This window comes from Phocoena sinus, chromosome 11, assembly GCF_008692025.1.
Source record: "Phocoena sinus isolate mPhoSin1 chromosome 11, mPhoSin1.pri, whole genome shotgun sequence".
In the NCBI taxonomy this organism is placed as follows: Eukaryota; Metazoa; Chordata; class Mammalia; order Artiodactyla; family Phocoenidae; genus Phocoena; species Phocoena sinus.
The window spans coordinates 8052606-8079943 of record NC_045773.1 but is presented as its reverse complement, the minus strand read 5'-3'; the positions used below and the strand labels follow the sequence as shown (position 1 = coordinate 8079943).

Genomic DNA, 27338 nt, shown 5'->3' with positions numbered 1-27338 from the left:
AGTTCTGCTCTTGGTATGTGGGGCAAAAACGGAAGCCCTTGCCCTTGCACTTGGCATATTAACTGCACTTATCAAGCACAGGCTACGTGCCAGGCATCGTGCTACATAGTTTCTTCCTAATCTTTACGCAAGTCCTATTTTTACAGATGAGTAAACTGAGGTTCAGGGGATGAAGTAAATTGCCACAGTGACACAGCTAATGTGATGAACATGAATTAAATGTTCAGGTCCCCGTCTTCCCTCTAAACCATTTCTCATCTATACCGAACATGTTTACAGGGTTCCAGGACTATGGGCCATGAACCTGTTGGGTACAGATGCATTGAGTTGGTACCCAGACATGCATTAACAATGTTGAATCACATTATGTCAGAATTTGTCTCCCTTTTCAGTTCTTTCATCCTTTGGATTATATCCAGGAGGAACTCTGCACCTGGTGCTAAAATGGCTTTAACACCTGCATCACTTGCCCAGTGTCACTTTGAAACAGATGGAGAGTGGTCCTCAGGTTCAGAGCTTTACAACGGCAAGAGTATTAACTAGAATTTAATGTTGTTGTTTCAAATTTATTGTATTTTTTATGGCTACCTCCTGTTCTTTCAAAACAACTTTTTATTGAAGCATAGTTGATTTGTAATGTATTAGTTTCAGGTGTACAGCAAAGTGATTCAGTTATACACACACACACACACACACACACACTACGTGTGTGTATATATATATTCTTTTCAGATTCTTTTTCTGTTATAGGTTATTACAAGATATGAATATAGTTTTCTGTGCTGTACAGTAGGTCCTTGTCATTTACCTCTTTTATATACAATAGTATATATCTGTTAATCCCCAAACTCCTAATTTATCCCTCCCCCCCCGCCCTTCCCCTTTGGTAACCATAAATTTGTTTTCTAGGTCTGTGGCTTAATTCCTATTTTTATACATTTTAGGATAAAGGTTTTTTTTAAGAAATAGGTTTTTTAAAAGTGATCTGTTTGAAGAAAAATTATAAGTAAACAATCTCACAGATGGTATACTGAGGATAGGATTTAGGAAGAAGGAAATAGGGCTTCATAAACACCTAATACTCATAATACCTGATCTCTACAGCACTTGCCAATTTTCAGTATCTCTTATATAAATTACCACACTGGATTCTCACAACAACCCCATGAAGCTGGTAGGAATTATCGTTTTAAAGATGATGCATTTAAAAACTCGAGGTTCAGAGAGCAGGAACTGCTCACCGTGGTCACACAGGCAGTGAAAGAAAGCAGCCGGAGTTCAGGTTCAACTCCAACATGTATGGTGCTCCGCCAGCACTCCGCCGGCGCATCACGTCAAGGGCAGGAGCAGATGAAGGGCTGTTGCGAAGCAACGGGCCAAGCCTAGAAATGCCAAGGAAAGTCTGCAGAACTTGGTGACTCTCCCGATTGGCCTGAGTTTTTCACAAGTTCCCCGTGCTTGTATATGTTCTGTTTCATGGACGAGCCTGCGTTTGCGCCATTCTGAGTTTCTCTAGAGAAGTCTGACTCTCTCTCCTTCTAGTGAGTCCCCTTCCAGAAGGTTCAGATATTGGTCCTCCCATCAGGGCAACATCTCCTACCTTTGGGGTCCACTACAGAAGGGGTGACACAAACTAGAAATGGGCCTCTCAAGGAGGAAAAGCCAGCCTCCGCCCGGTAAGAAGAGCATTTCTTCCAGCAGTTGACTAGGGTTCAGACTGCAGGTCCAGGTGACTGGATGAGCAGGGATTCCATAAACGTGGGAGAACCAGTGGGTTTGGGTGGCAAAGGAGGTGAGTGGCAGTTCCATCAGTCGATCCACAGAGAGTTTGCAGGAGCTGAACACACTCCTGGAAATGATGCCAAGAGCCGGAGGGAAGAGTTGAAGCCGTTTGAGCAGATTGATGCCCTAAGAGAGAAGCATCCTGAGAACCAAGGGGAGACCAGAGCCAGTGCTGGAACCTTGGAGGAGGGAGGGGAGCAAGTGAGGGAGCGGAGAAGGCTGCCCAGGCAGGTTGGGTGACCAGGGGAGGCTAGAATTCTGGAAACCCACAGGAAACCAGGGTGGACCTTCTTCCAACTTGTCCTGCAGACAGCCGCCTCAAATGGAAGATCTCTATCATGTGTTAGCTTTTACGGCACCAAGAAGCATCGCTCGAAGGCAACTGAAAGCAAGCGTTACCAAGGAAGCTATGAAACCCATGTTTATTGAGGAGCTACTATGTGCAAGGGCACTGCCAAAGGCACTGGTGATACAGAAATGAACTAGACACAGGGACCCTGCCCCCATAGAACTTACGGCCCAGCAGGAAAGAATGACATGAAAGAGTTATATCCATGATTAAATAATTACAATCATGATGGGTACCACAGAGAAGTACAAGATACAGCCTTTTCTAAGACCCTGTGATAGGGGTAGCTAAAGGACGAACAGGAGTGTGTTAGGTGAAGGGAGAGAGATGAGGAAGATGGTCCAAGCAGAGGGAACTGCATATGGGCTGGCTTAGAGGTATAGAGGAATTTGGCATCTTTTCTAGGGCATATGGTTAAATGAATAATTCTAAATTACTCCAGAGATAATTTTCTGGAAAGGAACTTGGCTTCAGTATCTCTGATTTTACATATTCATTGTGTTCCATGACCTTCAAAGGTGGGACCTTGAAAAGTGGCAAAGTGAATGACCATCTGCTAATTTCTGCTCATAAAAGTGAAAAACTTGGCCTAAAACCCTCTCTAAGGTGTTTCCCTTTCTAAGAATCAGTGATTTTCTCGTGTCAGGTTTTTATAAACGCTGAATTCAACTCTATAGAGCATGGACAACTAGTGCTTTATGTAGGGGGAAATCAAGGAAGGATGAAATATTTGAAAGTGTATTTAATGTTAGTTTAATAGCAATAAAGAGAGAAGAGAGAAGTCATTTATAAGAAGGATACTTGATTTAAACCAAGAAAATGTCTCATGAAAAACACCACCCAAAAACACAAGTGCTTTTTTCCATCAAGGCACCAGTGTTGGCTGAAGGAACGTGTGTCTCACTGCTTCCCTTGTCCTATACGTTAACCGTGAGATTCCCAGCAGGAATCATTTATATAAGCAAAGCCTTCAGACATTTAATAACAGAGTTGTACATTTACACGCGCATTTCCTTTAAGATTTTAAGATTCAGATAGGCAAGATAAAAAATTCTCCAATTTTGGTTTGCTAAGTGCCCCGCCCCCCGTTTCCAAAATTAACCCCAATAACAGTGTGTTATCCTTGGAAAGCTCAGTGATGCTGCAAGTTCAGAATTCAGATGCACACAACCACACACCCCAAATTACACCCTTACAGGAAGCTGTTCTCGAGACATCAGGCCTCTAAAATCAGGGAGTCGTAGGAAAACTGGAGAGATATAATGAGTAAATATTGCCAGCCTCAAGCTTACAGTTTTACCACTTGAGGAAGAGTCTACTAAGGGTCCAAACCTAAGAACCACGCAGCCAGCGAGATTTTCACTTCCGAGGGTAACCTGGGGGCACCAAGCTTGCTCTCATTTGGGAAAGGGGCGGGGGGCAGTAAAGACTCCCTGCAAGGACTTTATTTTCTTTTATCTCAACTCCCCCCCCCCCCCACCCCGAGCTACTTCGTAAACCTGTAAATAAGATTCCCAGGAGGACTGGATAACTTCTGGCTCTGAGCAAGGGGCTTAGCAAGGGCTTTACTTCCATCTCCCCCAAAGCTGGCAGGCCCCTATCTAAGAAAGAAAAAAGACAACTCCAAGGAAAGAAAAGATTGTGTCGGAGCCTCTGGAAACACTTAAGTTAGGCAAGAAATGCCAGGTCAGCTCCTGCCCTGTGGAAATCCCTTTCACAGCTGAAGAAACAGTGCGCATGCTCTGGGAAGCTGAGTGTCTCAAAAGGTCCATAAAAAGTCGGGGGGGTTGGGCGGGGCGAGAGGCAGGAGGACCTCTCCTCACATGACTAAGTAAGCAGCCAGCGACATGTTCAGATCATGGGCGGGCTTTTCTAGAAACGGGCGATTCTCAAAAACGGGAGAGAAGGGTTTTGCCCCCGGGCTGGTTTGATCTGTCTGTGCTTGGCGATGCGCTAGGCACGGTACCCTGGGCAGCGTCTGCAGTTGGTTGAAAGGGAGCTAGAGTCAAAGGGAAATAAGAGTTCAGTCCTAAAAATCCTATCACCTGAGTCCAGCAGGGTCCCCCCACACAGAAGATTTGTGGACCCGCTTTGGATACAACCACACGTAAACATCAGCTATCAGCGAGAAGCTAGCAGCCCAAGAGGCTGGTTTGCTTTCCGCCCTGCCAATAGAATGTTAAAACAAAGGAGTCAGAGTCCTGGGCCGGGGCTGACGACTCCCTAGATTTTCCATAGCTGTCGCACAGATCCAGCCCCCAGCGTCAGCGGCTGAATTTAGGATATGGGACTTTTTTGCCCCCGCCTCAGAACTGCTCTTTTTCGAAGCGACCCCAGCCCCATCACCTGTGAAAGGTAATAAAGGATACTCTGCGAATATTTCAAGGCTGCTCCCTTGCAAGGCTCTGGCGGTGCCAGCTGAGAGAGGAGCCCTGCCACTTCAATTGGTTCACAGAATTGCTACAGCGACTCGGTCCAAACAGCCTTTACTGTCAGGCCTTTCCATGAGCTGCCAACCCTTGAAAAATGTCCTGATTTGAGTCTTGTCGCCTCTTGGATTATTTTTTGATGAAAGTGCTAAAAACACAGAAGAGTCAAGTTATCGAAAAGGCAGACAGAAAGAAGGCAAAGAAAAAAGGGGTAGATAATCCCCTATCGTGGCTGCCTGAGCATTCGGTGTCCGCACCGTCCTGCCAAGTGATGATGTGGTACAAGGCAGACATTACTAATAGACTCAGCCAAGCAGGCCAGATAGCTGAGGCAATCACGACGGCAATAATCGTTTTTCATCGGGGGGAAACTTCCAGGAGGCAGCCGGTTGAGCGTTGGGGTCAGCTCTGGGGTGGATGTGCGGTTTTAGAACCAGCACCCCAAAGGCAGGGGGTCTGGGCATTCGTGCTTTTCTGGAACCAGCCTCAAATCAGTGAGGCTTTTTCTGACAAGGGTTGGGGGAGGGGAGGCTAAAGCAGGGTCTTAAACAGAGAAGGCTTTCATTTTATATCTCCCTGTCCACATATGGATTTGTTTTTCGTACTTGGTTTTCATTAGCCAGATTAACCCTTTTTTGTTCACACATGATGCGAACCATGGGGATCTCCGATCATTTCCTCCCCCGGAGGGAACAGAACCCAAATAAGTGATTACAACTATCAGAAACATTCTGTAAATGGTTTGTATATGGCGGTCAGGAACTTAAGGGGGGAGGGGGGAGGGGACCTAGTCTAGGAAATCAAGGAAGCAAGAAGAGGAACTGGATGGTGGTTTCTAGAACTTTCCTGGGACATGCTCATCGAGGAGCCCTGAGTAGATGATTGGGACCCACTTCAGGGGACAGCTGATGTGGGAGATACAGAAGGAGCAGGCTCCTTACCCCACAAAGGGTCTGGGCCCGCCATGCTTCCTGTTCACCTTTTCACGTGCCCTAGAGCACTTGTGAATTCAATGCTCCTTCCTGGCCACCCTGATCTTAACTTAATTTTACCTGTTAAACATGGATGGTATTGAGAGAAAGGGGACAGTTCCTGGGGACATATCCAGAGAAAACTCTAATTCAAAAATTAATGCAGCCCAATGTTTATAGCAGAACTATTTACAATAGCCGAGACACGGAAGCAACCTAGGTGTCCACCGACAGAAGAATGTATAAAGAAGACGTGGTACATATATACAATGGAATACTACTCAGCCATAAAAAAGAGTGAAATAATGCCATGTGCAGCAACATGAATGGACTTAGAGATGATCATATGAAATGAAGCAAGTCCAAAAGAGAAAGACAAATCATATGATATCACTTACGTGTAGAATCTAAAAAGAATGATGCAAATGAACTTATTTACAAAACAGAAATAGAGTCACAGATATAGAAACAAACTTGGGATTACCAAAGGGGAAGGGGGTGGGAGGGATAAATTAGGAGTTTGGGATTAGCAGGTACAAACTACTGTATATAAAGCGGATAAACAACAAGGTCCTACTGTATAGCACAGGGAACTATATTCAACTTAAAAAAAAAAAGACAGCAAAGGAGAACATGGTATATTTTACCCCAAATTCTCCCTAGAGCTGAACCTGTACAAACTATCTTGATGGACAAAACAAAACCCAGATGAAACACCATTTCTCATAGGAGTGAAAAGTACTCTTGTTGGGCATTTGTAACAACTTCTTTGGGACACCAGACACTCCTAACACCCTGAGCTAAATCCCTCAGACTAACTCTTCCAACCACAGCCAGTCCATGGGATAAATTCAACACACACATGTAATAGGAAAAATAATTGAGTCTTTACCCTAAAATACTAGCAACTCAGCCACTTCTGCAATCAGTTCGTCGCCCACCCAATGTTTTCCTTTTCTGTCACTTTTAAATAGGATTGGTCTTTAAAACCAGAAAGAAAGTTTTCCATGCACAGAATTCTAAGCACTAGATCAGTAGGGCTCATCTGAATTTGTTTAGTCTATGCATTTTTATCCTCATTGCACAATTTAGGAAAAGAGAGTCTCTTTTCCTAATTGGAGAGACTTCTTCACATCCGTGCTTGTCCAGACAGAGGAAGAGAAGTTCCCAAGCAGCAAACGTGGGGAGAAACAGTAGATTTGGACACACACACACACACACACACACGCGCACACCACACCACTGCCCCCAGATATGACCTCTAATGTAGACGAGGATGTTGCTTCTGCTTCTGGGACTCGCTGTGGTTTTAGGGGGCACTTTATCCAAACCTGTCTCCATGGTGACTTACACGTCATCATAGAGAGCGTGGGTCAGATGGCGCAGGATGGAAATTTGGAAAAGGATGAGAGACTGCCAGCATTCAGTTGTGCACACTCTTGTCTGTGGCTACCATGTTCTGAGCCAGTCATCTTAAGGCGGAGGGAATAAAAGACAGAACACGCCAGGGTCTGGGCTACACATCCCAGTCTTTCCTCTCCTATTTGGGGACACAGGGTTCTCTTGGCCAAGACCTGAAGCCATAGCCAGGTTGGGCTCCTCCACCTGGCACGACCCCTCAGCCTGTGCTTTGGCCCCGGGTGGGGCAGGGGAGGACCACCCCTGACCTCAGGCCTGGTAGAGGGTCTCAGGATCCGTGAGAGCCCCCGAGGGGCTTCAGCAGCCAGTGAAATTTAAAGGAAGAGGAAGGGTGTGGTTTCCTTTCTGCGTGGCTGTAAGAAAGTTACTGCATTTGGCAAGGAAGCCTGGGAGGCAGGCCTGTGCCAGGGCAGATGGGACCAAATGAAAGGACAACAATAAAATTCAGGCGGCCTGTAAAACTCACATTGGAGGGGTGGTGGTCTGCGAGTGGAGTATGGGAGGGGGAGACATTAAGCAAGGATCTGAGAGCCTTCAAGTCCACGCTGGACAGCTGAGGGCCCAGTGGTGAGGCCTGGATGTTCCCAAACTTGTCTTCACTTTAAAATCCCCTGGGGAACTTCCAAAAATGCCTACAGCCCGTGGTCCATCCCCAGAGATTGCAGCTAAACTGCTCTGGGATTCAGCCTAGGCTTTGGAAGTGCGAAAAGATCCCCAGGTGATTCTAATGGGCAGACAAGTCTGGGAACCACTGATGGAGTCCCTGGCTACTCCAAGTGTGGTCCCCAGACCAGCAGCACTGGCTTCCTCTGGGAGACCGGGAGTACTATGGAATATCAGGCTCCCCCGGACTTGCTAGACTAGAATCTGCACACTAGCCAGGTGCCAGGTGATCTGTATGCCTAATCAGGGTGTCTGATAACTTGCGAAGCGCTGCTTCACGCACACACGTGCGAGCACACACAGACTAGGTCAATCCTTCTCCTTCCTGGCATGGATCGCATTTGTAATTGTATATCTATGTGAGTTATTACAGAAGTCAGTGTACGGGCCCCAAAATATCTAGAAAAGGTTCCTTAACATGGCCTATAGTGCATGGGTTAAGTTAAAACGTAAACTTCAGTCAGAGTTTCAGTGAGTGCCAGCTCCCTGGCCTGGTCCTATGCATTCGTGACCAGCAGTCATTTCAGGCTTCCAGTGCAGGGCAGATAAACTAGGTGAAGCCAGGGCCTGGCTTTCTCTCCCATAGGCACTGCCCGTGGTTCTGATTTCTCCTTCTCCTCTGGCTGCCACCTCTCCCACTGAAGCCTGTCTGTTGCCTTGAACGTCTACACTTTATTAGCAGAAACAGGGTAATTGGTAGAAATCCTGAAACCAAGGTGAGCATGACCTTGTCCTACTGCCCTTGCCCCTAACCCTTCCAGGACCTCCCATCCCTCCAGAAACGCTGCCCACCCCCTTGGACCCAAGTGGCCCGAGGCCCCAAGTCAAGGCTAAGAGGCTGAAGCTCGTGGGAGGCTATCTGGGGTCTGGATACGCCCAGTGCGGTAATAAGTCACAGGACCTAGATTCCAAAGACATGAGTGTGAATCATGTCCAGAGCATTGTACCTTATCAGTTCTGGAGCTTGTTTTCCTCCTGAGGCAAATGCAAGATACTGACATCCTAGGGTTGTTGTGAAAACCAAGTGAGATAAGGGATGTGAATACACGTTGTAAACTCTAAAGTGCTGTACCTGTGTGGAAGGTGCCCATAGAACAGTCGAGGAGAGCATAGCAAGGAAGTAACACATGCATGGTTTCACTTCCTGGCTCCGTCACTTACTGGCTATTGGATCTCGAAGCGGAGGCATAACCTCTCTGGGCCTGTTTCCTCGCCTGAAAAATGAGGTTACTAAAAGTGCCTCTCTGGTGGCTTCATCAAGAAGCTTAAATTAAATATGAAAATGCTTGGTGTACGCCCCGCACATAAGATGTACTCAAGCAATGTTAGCTACAATCATGACCATAGGAAAGACAAAACAGTTTTGCTTAAAGTTCTAATACAAATAAGGACAGACTAAGGAGACCGCCCTTCCCCGGAGGGGCTCCAGTCCAGACCATTCTGAAGAGGCAAGGTGCTTCTCCTCTCTCAGACTCACGGGCCTACGTCACCTGTTGACTGGGAATAATGACTATACCTCACAGGGGTGTCATCACTGTTAAGGAAGAGGTTCTCTACACCTTCTCTCCTGGGACCCCGGGGGAAAAGGGACGTTTTTAAGTAACAAAGCACATTGACCAGTAACACAGGTATGCTTATAGAGTTTACCTGTAAAAGACAAGTCAGAATACTTGGCTTGGAAGAGAATTTAGTGTCAGTTCAGAACGCCCCAGCTCAAAAAGCAAACCCATGGGTAGTCAGGAGGGCATGTGACGGTGTTAAGATACAGTTTTCAAGAGGTAAAAGCATGATTCTTGGGCAACTATAAAATGAAACTTAGCAAAGATTATATTCAACTCATTATATAATGAAGGAACCAGTAAGCTATTTAGAGCAGTTCAAAAAGCATTTGAAGAGTTAGGGGTTTCCTAGGTAATTTAATGTTAGGACAAGATTGATAGCTTAGGTACATAACTAGTTAATGTCCTGCAGGACCATCAACCATAACCCTTGGGTCGTCTTTTTCAAAAGGACAGAAACTATTTGTATTGGTATCTCTACTGGACAAAAAGCTACATGTTAACATGGAACTTCACCGAGTCTAAGGATAGCAAGAAGTAAATTTCTCTAGATAATCCCTGCAGGGATGGGGTGGGGTGGAGAAAATGTCATATTGCCACCATACGACATTGAAGGATGTGCCACCCACCTTTTCTGCCTTCCATCCGAGTTTTGGACTTTTTTTTTTTTTTAAACAATGGTAAATACTTACCGCACTTTACAAACAACCTTTCTCTTACACGATGCTTTACAACAGCCCTATTGAGGCAAAAAGGGCAGAGAAAACTCATTTCCAGAGGAGAAAACTGAGTTACACGAGGAGAGAGAGACGCTGGGCTTGGAGGAGAATCCCGTTTTCTAATTCCGAGTCTCATGCTGAAACTCCATCTCACCCTTGCCCTTCTCTGCTCCCCTTCATTTCAGCCCCCCCATTGCTCTCGGTGGCACTGTTCCCCTTTCAGACTTCCCTTGGGGTTCACTGAAGGTAAATGCTTGAGGAGGGAGGAGACCCTGCCACTCCCCACCCTTTGTATCCCAGGAGCTTCTGGTCTCATCCAAGTCCTTTTAAGTCCCCGACACCATTCAGGTCCACAGCATTAGATGAACCACACATCCTACTACCCCGAGCCAAAGAAAGTTGTCCAAACACTTTATCCTCCCCTCGGGAAAAAGGACAGAATGGATGCTGTATTCCAAGAACCGATTTTTTTTAAGTGGTGGCTCCTTTCAAGCGCTTGTCTTCTCAGCTACTGTGAGCCACTTTGCCATCTTTCGTCTGAGAGGGCATCCACATCAGAGAAACCCACTGTTTACAAACCGGAATATCTCATTTGAAACACCTGTTCTGGTTGACGTTTTCCCTTCGTCGATAAACAGGATGGTCACTTTCTGTGTCAGGGAGAGCTGGGTCTGTCTGCCTCCTTGGTGAATGGCACGTAGCGGACAAATGTCTGTTTACTGTGTTAAACTGTCTGCGAGGAAACCGGCAGCAAGTGTGGCCTGATGGCCCAAATCGGTTTCTTCCTCGCAAGGCCATTTAGTTTTCTCACCCACGGACTTCTGTTGTCATGGAAACTGTCCCACTAGCAGGATAGAGACTCAGCCCAACCCTGCTTCCTGCATCCAGTGAGAGAGGCAACATTTATAATCAGGAAACAAAGTAGACAATAAGAAAGTATATGGGGTGTACAGTTAGAAAAGTAGTTCCTCTGAAGTTGCCTAGAACTCTGAAGCTGGGAAAAAATTTTTTTTGAGAACATCTGATTCAGAGTATGTTTATATGAGGATACTGACAACAGCAAACACTCGGTGCATAATAAGTGCATGCTAAGCCCTTTCCGTGCGGCAGCCCATTGAACCCTCTCAGTGACTCCAGGGGGCAGGGTGGTTCTTACTGGCCCCATGACACAGATGAAGAAAACAGACTCCACGAATCACTCACTGGCCCAAGTCCAACAGAAGAAAGGGACAGAACTGGGACGAAAATGCACACCTCTGACCCTGAAGCCAGACCTCTTGACTTGAAACAGCTGCCTTCTCCTATCTCTCTTGCCTCTGTCATAAGCTAGCTCTTGAAAGGCGCTGGACGCCCCGGTCCATCCAGCATCCACCATTTTTATTTGATCATACAATCCTTCCCACCTCCGCCATAAGCCACTTTGTAAGAGCCCACAGAACGAGGATTCCATGCAACAGGATATGGGCCACCCCGATCCAGGCCAGTTTTCTCATTTCCCAGAGGACCACCTTGGGCTGGGCAGGGAAACGACTCGCCTCTAGCTGCACAGCTAATAAATGTCAGAGTTGACACCATAGAGCCAGCCCCACGACCCACGGGCCCGAGCTCGGCTGTACTGGGCCGCCTTGCATCTAAACCAAACCCTGAGCCAGCAGTTCAGCTCTCCCGGCCAAGCATCAGGACTAATCCCCTTGTAGGCTGGCTGTTAAATCCGACAGTCGTTAGAACAGTGCTCCAGTGGGCGGGCTGATTTGCCACTTAGGAAATTCTCCCGCGTAGCTCTTCTGTTTCAGGCTTTGCTGCCTCCGGGTAAACCTAAAACCATCCAGCGATGAAGCCTGATTCATACATCATACACCTCCCCGCCAAAACTTCAAATCATTAAACGTGAAGTGTTATGGGATCGTTGTATTTCAGCTAGTAGAATCCAACGTGTCAGGAACAAACAGGCAAGGTTTTCCATGCCAACAGCTTTAGGGAGCAAAGTTCCACCCACGAATGAAAGTTCCCCAGCTCAGACAACGAGACAGTGGTGAGCATCGTCTTCGTTTTCCATTTTAACGTGACTCTAGCACTGAATGGGCACAAATATAAACATGCATCCCTTCAAATACGTGCCACATGGCTCTTACTCCCAAGGCTGTGAAGGTGTATTAGACAGAACAGTGAAGTGTCCGGGGACGTGGTATAAACAACAGTCACCACGCAGGAGGTGTGGAGCTGGGTATTATCTCGGGAAGACTTGGGCGGGAGAAGAGAAATATCGTGAAGGATAACTGTTTCTTCCTATGTCCTTCTTTGAATTCTGACACTAGCAATGAGGACGGCCTCACGACTTGTCTTCTCCCCACTTACAAGCAGAGAGAGTAGAGGTGTCATGCCCCACAGAGCATGCTCAGATCGTGACACCCTACCCATCCAGCCCTTTTGTACCCTTCTGCCCTTGCATACCTCCTCCTTCTGCCAGGACCTCCTTCTCCTCCTTTTCTGCCCACTCACCATGCACAGCCCCAATCCTGAGTCACCGCCTCTGAGACGCCTCTCTCTCTGGAATTCCCATTCGGGTTAACACCTTCCTCTATGCTCCTAAAGTCTGTGTGCACAATAATAGCAGCTACCATTTGTAGCGGCTAAGGTGGCTGGGCACATTACATGCGTTATCTCTGTACCCATTTGACAGGTAAGGCAGCTGAGGCTCAGTTTGTCCAAGGCCACACGGCTGTTCAGTCACGAAGCTGGGTGTGGAATCCAGGTCTCTCAGGCTCCAAAGTCCATGTCTTTCTACTACACAACAGGCAGCTGTCCTTGCCTCAAACTAATCCCTTCCCAGGAAAGGGGATAAGTATGTGTTTCTCCATCTCCCCCTAGACTGTGTATTCCTCTAGGGCACCGCGAGTCTTACCATGTATCCCTGTGCCTGGCACATAGCAGATGCTAAATAAATGGTTAGATGAATCAATAGTTTGTTGAATGAGAAGCTTATCCCTTTATCCCACAAGTTGATGGAACGCTGCTTCTGATAAAATCCTAGTACACGTGGTTCCCATCCCAAGTCAGCGCCCACCCCCAGTGGAGAGTCAGGTCAGTTTCTCAGCTGGCAGATCCATATGCCAACCCACCGCTTCTCCAAGTTTCATGTCCTATGAATCTCCTGGGAGTTGTGTTAAAGTGCAGGTTCTAATTCGAAAGGGCTGAGACCCTCATGGGTGGGGCGTTTCCTGCAGGCTTCTGGTGATGCTGCCGGTTTGAAGACCCCATTTGAGAGCCAGCCGGGTCTAAATACATCAGCGAGCAGCAGCCTTACCTGTGGCTGGTAACGAACAATAAAACCTGTCTCATGCGTTGCGCTCCTCCCAAAAGACGACCAGATTTCAAATGCTCCTGATTTTCCGTGATTTAGCAAAATATTTAAGCTATGCTTTGAGCTGTAAACATTTGGCAGCATGAACCTTTGTGCCTGTAGCTTTGGTTTAATCACACCCTATCAGTAAATCACAAATAAATGAGAGACAGGAGGCACTCACTGGAAGATTCCATTCCAGTGACAAGTGGATCAGGGGAGCGGGTGAGGGTTGGGGAAGGCGCGGATGAGCCCCAGGGCATTTCTGCTGGGAAAGTTCCACCCTTCCACACTCGCCTAACCCATGGCCACTTTCCTGACTGGTCTCCTCCATTCCTGGTAAACAGTGAAGTGATGGCTTATTCATCTCGAGACCTTTGAACCCCACACAATCGCTTTGCTGGCATGCCAAGTCTTTAGAGGTCAAGCTTCCCCGGTCCAAGACGTTTGGAAGGAAAACACCCTCTTTTCTGTCTCCTTTTCCAGATGTCCCTGGGCCAGCAGCAGTCAGCAAGAGGTGTGCCTTGTCTGAGATGCAAGGGGACGTGTTCGGGCTTCGAGCCGCATTCATGGAGGTAACGCAGTTTGTCAGGAGAGGCTCTGCCTGCCTTCATTTCTTGGCTGTCCTCTCTGGGAACCCTGGTCATTCTCTGATGGGACCGTTTAGAATGCATGTGTTGCTGGTGGACTGGCTCCGGGGTGAATGCCTTCTTGCTTGGCTTAATTCAGAAATGACAGAAAAGCCCTTGAGGGGCCAAGATGAAGAGGGAGTTCAGGGCTTTATAAACCATTTCCAGGTGGAGGCTGCCAAGCTCAGCCCGGTGAGGATGCTCTGGGAAGCGGTGGACAGTTGTTAGCTGGTGCCTGGTCCACGCTGGGTAGACCTGTCTGTCCTGGGGTTTGGTGTATGGGCTTCATCTCCCCCTCCTGCGCCATCATCCCCCTGGGGTTCTGACCAAAGAGTGCCCCTGGGACAGAAATAAAAATCACTGTGTCCACAGTACTTAAAAACCAGGACCTGATATTCACATCCAAGGCAGGAGGGCTGTGAGATCCAGCTGGACTTGGACTCACAGCGCTGTTCTTTTTTTTTTTCATTGAGGACTCTGAAAACAAGAGGCAGGGCTGCCGCTCTGCACAGTCCCTGGGCACTGTTCACATCAGCGTCTGTGTGGGTCGTATGCCCTGGAGGTGTGCAGGGCACAGCCTGGGGGACCGTCCCTGCAGCCCTGGGAGAGAGAGGCTAAGCCCTGTAGGGCACGAGAGCTAAAAAGGAGCTTTTGTCTCCACTGCCAGAGGGTTGCCTTGGGCACTCAGTGGAAGAACAAAACTGGGGAGATGTTTGTCTCAGAGAAGTTGATTTCCACTGTGAGAGAGCAGTTACCAAAAATACTTATTGAGCTGAGCTAAGTCTTTTCTACTTAAATGCTAAAATAACGCTAAGCAGGAGGTACTAGTATGTCCACTTTACAGATGAGGAAACTGAGGGTGGGTAATGGGGGAACGGCTACCAGAGGGCAGAATTCGGACTCAGGTCTGTATGAAGCCCCATCCCACACTGTCAACCATTCTGCATGCAGTACTGGGGTCCAGGCACAAGATTGTTCCTTGACGCTATTCCCAGGCAGTCCCCGCTTCGGAGGAGCCAGGGAACGTCAAGGTCATCCAATCCCAACACCCGTCCCCTGCACAAATTCCTCCCACAGCTAGGATGTCCTTCCAGGACGAAGAGCTCCCCACGCATCTATTTTGGCCACTTGAGCTCTTTCTGGCCTTGCAAAGAGGCTGCCTCCCTATCATTTCACCCCGTTGGTCCTGAATCTGCCACCAGGGTGTCAGAGAACAAGGCTGGCCCTTCATCAGCTCTCTGAAGACAAGCGAGGATGCCTCCCTCCAGAGTTCTCGGAGCCGAGGGATAATGTTCCCTAAATGCACACATGGCGTCAGTGCAGTAATGTTTCCATTCTCTCAAGGACCACAGTCCCCGCGCTGCTATCTGGCATCTGAAAATGGGTGTTTGATATATTTTGTCTGGTTTCCTAGTTGTTTATGGCAGGAGGGCAATTCTGGACACTGTTCCTCTCGGCTAGGAGCAGAAGCCTCTCAGCATTGTTTTCATCCCATTTCCTCATCATCCTACAAGTTCTTTGAACGTCAAGCGAACTTGTCCTTGAGAAACACAGACTGCAGCTTTTAGGTCCTGCCCATCCAGTGTCACCTTGGAACAACCTTAATAGGGACCTAAATTTGATGCTTCGTGGAGCAGTGAGGTCGCAGAGCCCTAGCAGGGAAACTGTGTCAAACCGTTTTTATGCTTCAGTTCTCATGTTCTCAATAGTTAGAAAGATATTTAAAGGGTCAGAGTGGCAGCCAGTCTGGTTTCATGGGAAAGTTTCCTAACTAATAATCACAGGACAGAATTCATGTGTTGACTCTGCTTGAATAAGACACTTCCCTTCTCTAAGCCTCAGATTTCCCATCTGAAAAATGGGAAGGTTGGAGCTGGTGGGCCCAAGGATCCCCTTCCAGCTTTACAATTCCATAGTTTCAGGCAAACTGTCTGGAATCCAATTACGGATTCACATGGTTGGTAGAATTAGAATGGTCTTCATATTCGCAGCACAGAATAAGTAGAATTACTTAGAGAGGAGGGTACAGAGTGAAGACAAAAGCAGACTTTCAGAACAAACATATCATGGAAATGGAAGGGGAGGTCCCCCCAGCAGCCTTCAGCATCCCGCTTTCCAAATGGCCACGCCGGAGTCCCTGCCCGCAGGGGCCAACCTCATAGGATGCTGAGCTGCCATACACGGCGGAGGGAAGCGGGCCTCCAGAAGGCCAAGCTTTTCAGAGAGAGCCCAGGGCAAGGCTTCTTCCTCGCATGCAGAGACTGATCATCATCATTCTAACAGCTTTATTTTTTAAAGGCACACCAATTCCAGTGAGTATAGGGAAAAAAACCTGATCTCAGGGAAGCAGGGGACATACTATGAAAAATGGAAGGGAGACCACTGGCTCTGCAAATTACAAAATTTTACACCCTTTGGGGGTCTCTCTGGACAGATTCCCCCAATCTCCTCATTGCGGCACCCCTTTGATGTTAATTCTGCTCCTCTCACCGGGGTCAGGATCTTCACAGGTGGCTGCGCAGTAATACAATAGCTGGGCTTCCTGTGCTTTTGGAGCGACAACCTATAGAAAGTCAGCCTGAGGTGCCTAAGTTCCTGAAAGGGACATACTCACGCCTCTCGCGCTTTGGAACAGGGTCGCGAGTGCCCGGACCCAGATCGCACTCCAGACGCACGTATCTAACTGGCGGGGGCCGAGCGGGGCATCCCCAAGTTAACACAGCTCCCCAGGTGATTTGGGCGTGCAGCAAAGCTTGAAAACTCATCAACTAGATCAAGGGTCAGCAAACTTTCTTTAAAGAGCCAGATAGGGCTTCCCTGGTGGCGCAGTGGCTGAGAGTCCGCCTGCCGATGCAGGGGACACGGGTTCGTGCCCCGGTCCGGGAAGATCCCACATGCCGCGGAGCGGCTGGGCCCATGAGCCATGGCCGCTGAGCCTGCGCGTCCGGAGCCTGTGCTCCGCGACGGGAGAGGCCACAGCAGTGAGAGGCCCGCATACTGCCAAAAATAAAAATAAATGAAGAGCCAGATAGTAATCGTTTTCGGCTTCACAAGCCACATGGCCTCTGTCACACCTATTCAGCTTGGCCCTTGTAGCAGGAAATCATCCATAGACAGTACGTAAATGAATGAATGTGACTGTGTTGTAATAAATCTTTATTTAGGGACACTGAAATTCAAATTTCTCATCATTTTCATGTGTCCCCAAAGAGTTCATAGGCCATATAAAAGAGATGATGGACTGGATTCTGCCAGTGGGCTGTAGTTTGGCAACCCCTGATATAGACCAACCCTCCCATTTTACAGATAAGAAACTTGCCAGGGGTCTGTGGTGGGCTAGTGTTCAGGCTGGGATTAGAGCCCAAGGCCATGCCATTTCCATAATTCCAGGTTGCCTATGACAGATTGCAGAAATGGCCGTTGTGACACCGCTGAGGATCTTTCCAGATGTGTCTGTGTCCCCTGCAATCTGGGTGCCTGGAAAGAGTGAGGTGGGACCAAGTGGGTGTCTGCCTCAGAAACGTGTCTGGTGACATGAAGAGCATGAAGAAAGGAAGAATAATGTGGACACAATCTCAAAGAACATCGATTTGTCAGCATTTTGCATTTCAAAGCGTTCTGCGTTCCCAACGCCTCGCACAGCACCCTGAGCGTCTACGTGAACCAACAGAGCAAAGGGCAGCTTCCTCCCCCACTTCCACGTGTGGAAGGTTTGGGGACGTCAGAGGACCCGGTGGGACACTGGGCTTTCCTCCACTTCCTTCCTCTCTCCGCTTCCTGCTCTGCTGCTGCCTCCCTCACCTCGCCCCATAAACCAAAAGTGCCCTCACCTGTCTTCTTAAAGAATCAGTTTCCTCCATGACTGGCTCATACAGAATATTATTGGGTCATGAATAAAATGCCCCAGTTCCATAAAACAAGCAACCCGTTCTCATGAGCACGAAAAGAAAAGCCTTCTTGCATTTGCCCTGTACCGTTTTTAGGGTCCTATTCATCTTGAGAGATAATGTCTCTGGAATTATCATTGAGATCTGCGATTTTAACATGTCTCAAATGGCAGCCCACTGAATGTGAACTTGGACTGGAAGCTTCTCTCCAAATAACGCTGGAAATGCTGCCTTCTCTTCCCCTTAATGTCACACTGCACACCCGTGCGTTAAAAACAAGAAGCAGCCTTGCACTGAAGAAATGTGTTTAACCTTCTGTAGCCTGCTGACCTCCATCACCGCTGAGCCCTTTCCCTGGGCCACATCCTGACCTCCTGGGGGAACTGGTCCAGGCAGCAGAACCGCCCCCCCACCCAGAGCATCTGCAACTCCCACGTGGCCCAACCTGATTCTTCCTTATGTTATGGTTTCCACCTGATTTTCTCTCCCTCTCCCACCCCAACTGCAGTCTCCTCGAAGGTTGTGATGGGGCCTCCTTCTTTTCATATTAGACTAGGATTTCTCAACCTCAGCACTACTGACATTTGGGACTGGATAATTCTTTGCTGTGGAGGGAGCTGTCCTGTGCATTGTAGGATGTTTAGCAGCATCCCTGGTCTCTACACTATAGACGTCATAGCACCCCACTGGGACTATCAAAGGTGTCTCCATACTCAGCCTTAAAAAAGAACAAAATAATGCCATTTGCAGCAACATGCATGGACCTAGAGATTGTCATACTGAGTGAAGTAAGTCAGACACAGAAAGACAAATATTATATGATATTGCTTAGATGTGGAATCTAAAAAAAGGGTACGAATGAACTTACTTACAAAACAGAAGTAGAGTCGTGGATGTAGAAAACAATCTTATGGTTACCAGGGTATGGGGGGTGGAGGGATAAATCGGGCGGCTGGGATTGACATATACACACTACTATATATAAAATAGATAACTAATAAGAACCTGCTGTATAGCACAGGGAACTCTACTCAATACTCTGTAATGGCCTATATGGGAAAAGAATCTAAAAAAAAAAAAGAGTGGAATATGTATAACTGATACACTTTGCTCTACAGCAGAAACTAACACAACATTGTAAATCAACTATGCTCCAATAAAAAGTTTTTTTTAAAAAAGTGTCTCCAGACATTGTCAAATGCCCCCTGGGGACAGATCTGACCTTGGCTGGGAACCACTGATGTAGACCATCAAGGCATGCGTCTGGTAGCCCCACAGTCAAAATTTGTGCTAAATGATTAAATGCATCAGTTTCCTGAGTTTAGAAAAGAAGGGTTCCTCCAGGCGGGTCTGGCTGTGAAGCACCCATGCAACTGCCCTGGCATGTCTCTGGCTTAGGCCTGCCCCATCCCGCGGTAGGTCTTCATGTAGCTCACTTGACCTAACAAGCTCTAAATCGCGTGTGTTCCGGCATCTGAGACACAGCACGCCTAAGGGGACACGGCCAGGAAGGGAGGGGAGCGGTTTTCCTCTCACACTGGGAACGCTCTGGATATCTAAACCTTAACAGCAGGACACAAAGCAGCCAACTGCTTTTGTTTTTAATTGTCAGAGGGAAGTGTCAGGCCTCAAGTCACTGTGAAGCTTCCCCAGGACGCTTTTTCTTTTCCCAGCCCCAGGACAAAGCCTTGGCAAGGGACATCAATCTCTCCAGCCCGAGGGGTTTCCTAAACTCATTCCCTTCCCCCCAGGTCCTGTCCACCAGTTTCCTGAAGAAAATTTCCAGCTGTATTTTAACTTCAGGATGAGTGCTAAAGAGTTTACAAGTTGCTGAAGCTCTGAGGCTCATGAATCTTGGGAGACAGTTTCAATAATTCTTTAGAGCAGGGATCAGTAGACTTTTTAAAAATAAAGGGCCAGAGAGTAGATATTTTAGGCTCCATGGGCCACGTGATCTCTGCTGCAATTACTTATCTGCTGTTGCCGCCCAAATGCCGCCCAAAGACAATATGTAAATGAATGGGCACAGCTGTGTTCCAATAAAACTTTATTTACAGAAGCAAGTTGTGGGCCGGGTTTAGCCCACAGGCTGTGAAGACTCCTACTGTAGAACATCTCCAGTGATGAACCAGCCTTTGCCACCCCAGTGACCAAGAGGAAAAATGTGCTGCTCTTTTTACCCACGAAAGTCATACCCACATTCCCCACAGATAGATAGGAAGACGTGAGTTTCTGACGTCAAAGGCCTTTTGGGCTCCGGTTACCATTTGTCTGCTGCTAACATTTTCAAGTTACTAAAGTTAAACTTTGAGCTTGCTTTCCAAAGCGTAGGTGCTCCAGCGGGAGATTCTGCCTCTCTTTTCTGGAGGTTGATCTCACTTGTCCCCATCCCACCCCCCAGGAAAATGTGCAAGTCATGCAAATGCAGTCAGGAGGACCACTGCCTGAGCTCGGACCTGGAAGACGATCGGAAAATTGGCCGCTTGCTGATGGACTCCAAGTATTCCACCCTCACGGCCCGAGTGAAAGGCGGGGACGGCATCCGGATTTACAAGAGGAACCGAATGATCATGACCAACCCCATTGCCACCGGGAAAGATCCCACCTTTGACACCATCACCTATGAGTGGGCTCCCCCTGGAGTCACCCAGAAACTGGTAAGAGAGCTTCCTGCAACCAAGTGGTTGTTTCCCTACCCTTGTAAATAGGAGCCATGCCATAGGTTCCTGGATGTCAAAGACGAGGTAAGAAGTGGGCCAGTTTGCAAAAATGGTAGGAAAATAGCTTTGGTTTCGAATCTGCTCCTGCCTCACTCCGTGATCTTGAAGTGAAAACTGTCTGGGCCTCAGTTTTCCTCATCCATGAAATGGGTAGAGGTGTTCCCGTGAATTCTAAGGGGCCCTTTCAGCTCTAGTACAGGGTTGCTCATGGTTCCCTTTAGGTTCCCCACTTCTGAACAGAGGATGGTTCATTGTTCAGAACTCTCAGAGTGCTCATGTTCGTCCGTAAGTTCCTCATTTTCCCTCAAAGTGGCCTGGGATGCGCCCTTTGCAAGTCTCGGGGAGAGCACAGGAACACTCCTCTCTTCTCCCTAACTCCTGGGCTTAAAAGAGAGAAGTAAATTGGCTTTACACAACCCTAGGGAAGAGGCACCCAGAGAAGGACAAGGCCCAGAGAGAGCAGGTGACTTGCACAAGGTCACCCCGTGGCTGCCCACTAAGAGGACCCAAGAAAAGTCTCCATGCGCAGGCCTCAACCCAGACCATTAAATCGGAAGCTCCAGATTGCAGGATCAGAATTATCAGTCACGAGTATTTAAACGAAGCCCCAGGTAATACCCCATGTGGGCCCCCTTCAAGACCCAGAGCAGTGGACCAGCGCCCCTCAAATTTCCACAAGCATAAAAGCCATCTGGAGAGCATGCAGAAACACATCGAGTAGGCTCAGGGCCATTCTGAGTATCTGCAGTCCCGCCAAGCTCCCAGAGCACACCTGGAGTAGCAAGGACCCAGATGATTTCTACAGGTTAGTGCGATTTAAAAAACCCTACAGTGTTAGAGATGCAAGCCTGACGTTGAATTCCATCTCTCCTGGGCGAAAAGGAGAGCCTTTTGAGACCCGTGTGTCCCTGTCCCCGCGGGCTCCCCCCACAGCTCCTGCTACGCCCCCTCCCTGAGTACCTTGCATGGCAATGACCTCCCACCTTCCTGCCCTGGACCACTCTATGGCAGGCCTGGGCTCCCTAGGCTCTTGCCCTCCTCGGGGACTTTGCACATGCTGTTCCCTCTCCTTGAAACATCCTTTCCCGGTTCTCTGCATGGCTGGCTCCTTCTGCCAGTCCTATCTCAGACAGGCCGTCCCGCACTACCCAGTCTGTGGAAGATGTCACCCATCCCTCTACTGCATTTCTCCTCTCTCCCAGTTCTCCATGGTTTCTTTAGAAGCTCTTATTTCGAGCTCTCATTGTCGCATGCGCGTCTGTGCTTCGGCATCACCTCTCCCCTACACTGGAGTGAAGCGAGGCCCACGAGAGCACACGCATGCCTGTCCCGTGTGCCATCTCATTCCTCGCCTTGCACTGCACAGGGCACGCAGCAGGCTCGAGGCGTATTTGTGCCACGTCGCCTCCCAGCCAAGGACATTCCACGTGTGGTCTGGGGACTGGCACTGCTCCACAAAATCCTTGTGACTGGTCCCCAATCGGAAGCACAGAAATTGAGAATAAATGTTGGGAAAATTTTGTAGCACTTGACATCCAAGTGCGTGATGGCTGAGCAGCGCTGCGTGGTCAGCCTCACGTGGAAATCTCACGTGGCCTGAGCTACATTCTCACCACATGCACTGAGCCCACAAATCATCCTGCAATCCGTGGAAAAAACACCAAACAAATCTTGATCCTTCACCATAGAAGGTTCGAGCAGCGCAGTGCTAAGCTGGAGCTTAAGAGGGGGGAAAAAATCCCTTCTAGATAAAGCGAAGAGAGGCAAAGTTTTTGTGTGTTTTTTTTTTAAAGCTTTGCTTTTTGAGAAGCATGTTTTAAAAGAACACTTCAGCCTGCATGAGCTCAGCCACCCTGTGAGGTGAGGGTTAGTTTACATGTGAGGAAACACAGAATGCTGAACTGGACTTTGACAGCTCCAGTGGGTAGGCAGGGGCAGGTCGGGGGCCACGGAGAGCGGCACGGAATAGCAGCAGTGCCAGGTGGTTCGGAACGCGGGTCTGCCCTCCAGCACCCGGGCCTGGGTGAGCCATCAGTGGGTCTCCAAGATGTGAGTGGAAACTAAAACAAGCAGCTCATAAAAGAGCCAGCTGTGGGCGTCAGGAACTGACCGGTGAAAACCCCAAACGCTTCAGCCCCAGTCTAATCAGAGGAAGGCATCGTCGGGCCGTGATTAATGCCGGCTCATAAAACCACATGGGATAAAGGCCGCTCTGTCTGCCCTGCGTCTGGCCTGCCCGAGCAAATCACATTTCTGAGATTGGACGACTTTCTTCCCACTCACCCTTCCGACTTTTTTTTTAATTACCAAGTGATCGGGACTGATTATATTTTGGAAATGGAACTGAATCTTGCTGTCACCCTTCCCAACCAGAATAAAAGCCAGAGAAATGCTTCAAAGACTAAAGTCTTCAAAGACTAAAGTCACAATAAACCTAATTGCTAGTACGTATCGAGTACTTACTATGAGCCAGGCACTACGCTGACTAAAGTCTTCAAAGACTAAAGTCACAATAAACCTAATTGCTAGTACGTATCGAGTACTTACTATGAGCCAGGCACTACGCTGACTAAAGTCTTCAAAGACTAAAGTCACAATAAACCTAATTGCTAGTACGTATCGAGTACTTACTATGAGCCAGGCACTACGCTAAGAGCCACACATGCACGATTGCCTCTGATTTTCCAACACTGTTAGGGTTGTACTATTATTACCCTCATCTACAGAAGAAGAAACCGAGGCTCGGGGAGGTGAATGGGTCTTTGAAAACTAGCCGGGAATTTGTGAGGAGGCAAGACGGAGAAGATGAAGGGAACCAGCATCCACGGAGTATTTATATACGAAGGATATCAACACCTCACCACTCCCTGTGCGCTGGGTGCATTACTGCCCCCTTTTTACAGGAGGGCAAACAGAAGCTGTTGAGGAGCGCATGCAGGGCTGGCATTCACTCGTACCCCATCCTCTGCTCCCTTACCCGTGGCAGTCAGCGCACTGTCTCCCACTGAGCCCTCATTGGGCCTCAGAATCCTACTCAACACAGCACTCCAGGCTGCCATGATTGACCAGGATTAACGTGTAACGTGAAGCCCATTTGCTCTCTTTGTCTGACAGCTGGAGAAGAATCAGGAAGCGCAGAATCAGGACTGGGTTTTCTGATTCCAGAGTCTGTGTGTGTCCCACTGCCCAACCCTGGGAAAAGAGCATCCTTCTCCTCCACTTTTCTCTCTGCTCTTTTGATTTCTCTCCTGAAAAAGCCTGGTTCCAGGAACCTCTTCACCCAGTATGGCTGTGCCAGACAGCAAAGCACCAAATGATTCAGAGCGTTTCTCACGAAAAACTTAAAACCTAAACCAATCTTTCCAACTGATCCTAGAAAAGTCATCTTGCTAAAGGTTTGGGGAACATGACCGTAGTCGGCTTCGTGGAGAAACACCTGAGAGCTTCTCTTGCAGGCTCTGAGCACCACCGGCAGCTCACTCTGACCCGGCCTCCCTCCCCATCCTCCCCTTCCCGAGTCCATGCCAACTGATCGTGATTGCCTGAGGGCTGCCTTGAGGTGGGTTCTGAGACCCTCATCAGGGTTGATTAGCAATGTCTGCCATCAGCGTGTGGCTCGGGAGTGTGGGAGGGGCCTCAGGCCAGCCAGGCAAGGCCAGCCATCCCGAAACACATGCCGGTGGTAGCCAGATGCTGGGGCCTTGCCAGAGCAAAGGCAGAGAGCCGGTACCCAGCTGGGGCTTTGAGGACACTGTGAGTGCAGGCGCAACCTCGACCACAGGGCTGACTTATAAAGTCGGGCAGGGAGGGGTGCAGGCCCTAGAAGACCAGAGCCACACACAGATCCAGGGACTACAGCCTCCTGGCACCAGGCAATGCTTCCACAGCCCCCTCACCCTGAAATGATGACAAAAGGAGACTCCCCCAGAGACTGGGGGACATTTCTTTTCTCTTTGCAAATCATCCAATTTGTAGACGGTCAGTATAGAAGAAGTCGAGACCCAAGCTGCTGAGTTCAAAGCTGTCTCTACCGCATACTAGCTGTGTGACCTTCGGGAGGTTACTTAACTTCTCTGTGCCTCAGTTTCCCAAGGGATAATATTAGTACCTTTCTCCTAGGGGTGTTGTGAGAATTAAATGGGTTAACATAGGTCAGACACTTAGAAGAAGGTCTGGAACGCAGCGAGCAGCACGTAGGTGTTAGCTGTCCCTACCGTTCCTCGTACCACTCCCCTGGGGGAAGAAAGCAGCCTTCCTAGAAGAGGCTGCTCTCCCATCAGCCGAATCCTCCGTGCGACCGGGATTGCTTCAGCACTCGGAGTAAGTGAGATACTGGCCAGGTCTGGATGCCCATTCCGACAGCATGAGCAAAGCTCGTGTTTCCACGGCTGCAAAATCCTTCCTAAGACTCTAGGAGCCGGGCAGGCCCCGGGCAAGAAATAGGAAGGGCTGGCGGGGGTATTTCCCCTGCCCCGCCCCTGCTGCATCTCCCCAGGGTCCTGTGCCCTACCGTACCCTCATCCATCTCCTCAGGGCCCTGTGCCCCACCCCAGCCTCTTGGCTGTTGGGCTGCTGCTTCCCGTCCTCTGTTGGTCCCATCCCTTCCCCCACCCACTGCCCTCGGATGTCCTACTTCAGACTCCCCCAGGAGGACCTATACAAGCACTCACTTCCAGGCCCCTGCAGGCTCCTAAAACAGAGTGGGCCTGGAAAGCTCTCCCACAAGGTCGCCAAGTGAGTCCTATGCACCGCAAAGTTTGAGACAAGGGTCTTCAGATCTACCCGTCTGGCCTGTTCTCGTCGGAGGCCACCTGCAGTTTCACACTGATCAAGAGAAAAGCCACGGTCTTCCCAAGACACAGCAGGAATCAGCCCCTGCCAGACGTGTAGTCAGCTGGGGGACCCCCCGGGGCTTCTGGTTCTTCTGAGTGTTGGGTGAAGGGCCTGGGACTCTTTGGCCAGCCAGCCTACTTTGGACCCTTTTCGGGGCTGCGGACTCGGCTGAGTGACACTGCTCTCCTCTTACTTGTGAGGAAGATCAAGTGAGGTGGCCGCTGACTTCTCACAAACGGCCCAGACCCTAACGATCATGGTTTCTACCCTGAACTTTGCAGATCAGGAAACGGAGGCCCAGAGAGGCTGGGTGCTTTCTTGATCTTACACAGAGAGTAGCAGCAGGGCCGGAGCTAGAAACCCAAATTTCCCAGCACCCCAGAATTCTGTGCACCACCCAGGCCATTTCCTGTGTCTAGAAGGTGCCCTGAGAGTATGAGGGGCTGTGCAGAGGAACAGGGACGAAGAGGGTATGCGTGAGCCCGCAGGGCCAGGAGGTCTCAGCCGGGTCCTCCGGGATCCAGGGCTGAGCTGCCGGGGGTGGGGCCCTCACAGCCCCCCCCTCAACTGCATTCCCACACCTGCCTCTCCCTGTTCTAAAAAGGCTCTTATCCGGAATTCATTTATTATGAAATTCAGCAAACCAGGCTCTGGAGTAGCACCCCCCACCCCCAGGTTCTCATACCCTGTTCCCTACAGACAGGCCGCAGCTGGGACTGTCCATTATGAATCGCACTTTCCATGTTGGTTAACACAACTCCAGGGTGAGTCCAGCCTCAAGGACGAGATATGGGGCAGGCAGATTCTAAGACGGTCAATACGGCAGCGACCGTGGGGGCATGGGAATGAGGCCGTCTGGTGGGCGAGTCAGGTACGGGTCAGGGTCAGGGTCAGGGTCGGGCACAGTGGTGGAGAACAGTAGTCCAGGACAAACAACTGGCCCCTCACGCTTTCTCATGCTGTGTGGCCTCGACCTTTACCTTCCCCTAATCTCCCCGTCCCTGGGACCCACCCAAGTGTAAGATTTCTGCTCATTTCAAAAAAGCAAGCAAGCAAGCCAACAGAAGGCCATTGGACAGCCATCCATGGACATATTAATATTCAGATGGTCTACCATCTGTGCCAGCCCTGTTGGTGTGGAAATGTGATTGACCTGAGACCTTGTCGATTCTACTGTTACAAGGTGCCTTTGCATATTTTTAAATTAATAAACTATGAAATACCTTCTGCCTATAGTGATTTAATTACACTTTGCCAAGAAAAGCGATTTTAAACTAGATCGACATTTTTTTTTAAATGAGAAGCATTGCCATGAGGTAAATGAGGTAAAAATATTCAGTTTTGAAGGAAACAAAAATCCATGTTGCAAAGCTAGCAAATCTAAAAGGAACGTCTACTGAAATTACCCGATTCTCATCAAGAATGTGAATCTGTGAATGTGACTCGGGAGAGTGGAAGCTTATTTAGGTCTCTTTCCAGTGTTCCCCAAATTCACCCCGTTTCTTCCTTGAGAATAATCCTTGGGTTCTGCAGAGACCTGAAGAAGCCCAGGTCTTGCCAGGGCTCAGATCTCTGCCCGGTGCTTGGGAGTCATGGTGCTGGGTCTCCTCTTCCCCAGGGCCTGCAGTACATGGAGCTCATCCCCAAGGAGAAGCAGCCAGTGACGGGCACCGAGGGCGCCTACTACCGCCGGCGCCAGCTCTTGCGTCAGCTCCCTATCTACGACCAGGACCCCTCTCGCTGCCGCGGACTTTTGGAGAACGAGCTGAAGGTGATGGAGGAGTTTGTGAAGCAGTATAAGAGCGAGGCCCTGGGTGTGGGCGAAGTGGCCCTTCCCGGGCAGGGCGGCTTGCCCAAGGAGGAGGGGAAGCAGCAGGAGAAGCCCGAGGGCGCAGAGACGGCCGCCCCAACTACCAACGGCAGCATCAGCGACCCGTCCAAGGAACACGTAAGTCTCTCCCGTCCATCCATCCATCCATCGGGTCTGGCTGAAACCGCCCAGGCCAGGGCTGCAGGGTCAGGTTCCCAGCCCCAGGCT

The 27338-nt window shown here is 49.2% G+C and overlaps 1 protein-coding gene across 1 annotated transcript in view; it reads left to right on the top strand.

Moving 5' to 3' along the window:
- LMCD1 (LIM and cysteine rich domains 1) overlaps nucleotides 1-27338 on the top strand; it is a 57903-nt gene that overhangs the window by 15278 nt on the left and 15287 nt on the right. The window contains 3 exon segments of the mRNA XM_032650057.1: nucleotides 13718-13806; nucleotides 20149-20404; nucleotides 26919-27248. Coding sequence (XP_032505948.1) covers nucleotides 13718-13806; nucleotides 20149-20404; nucleotides 26919-27248 — 675 coding nt within the window.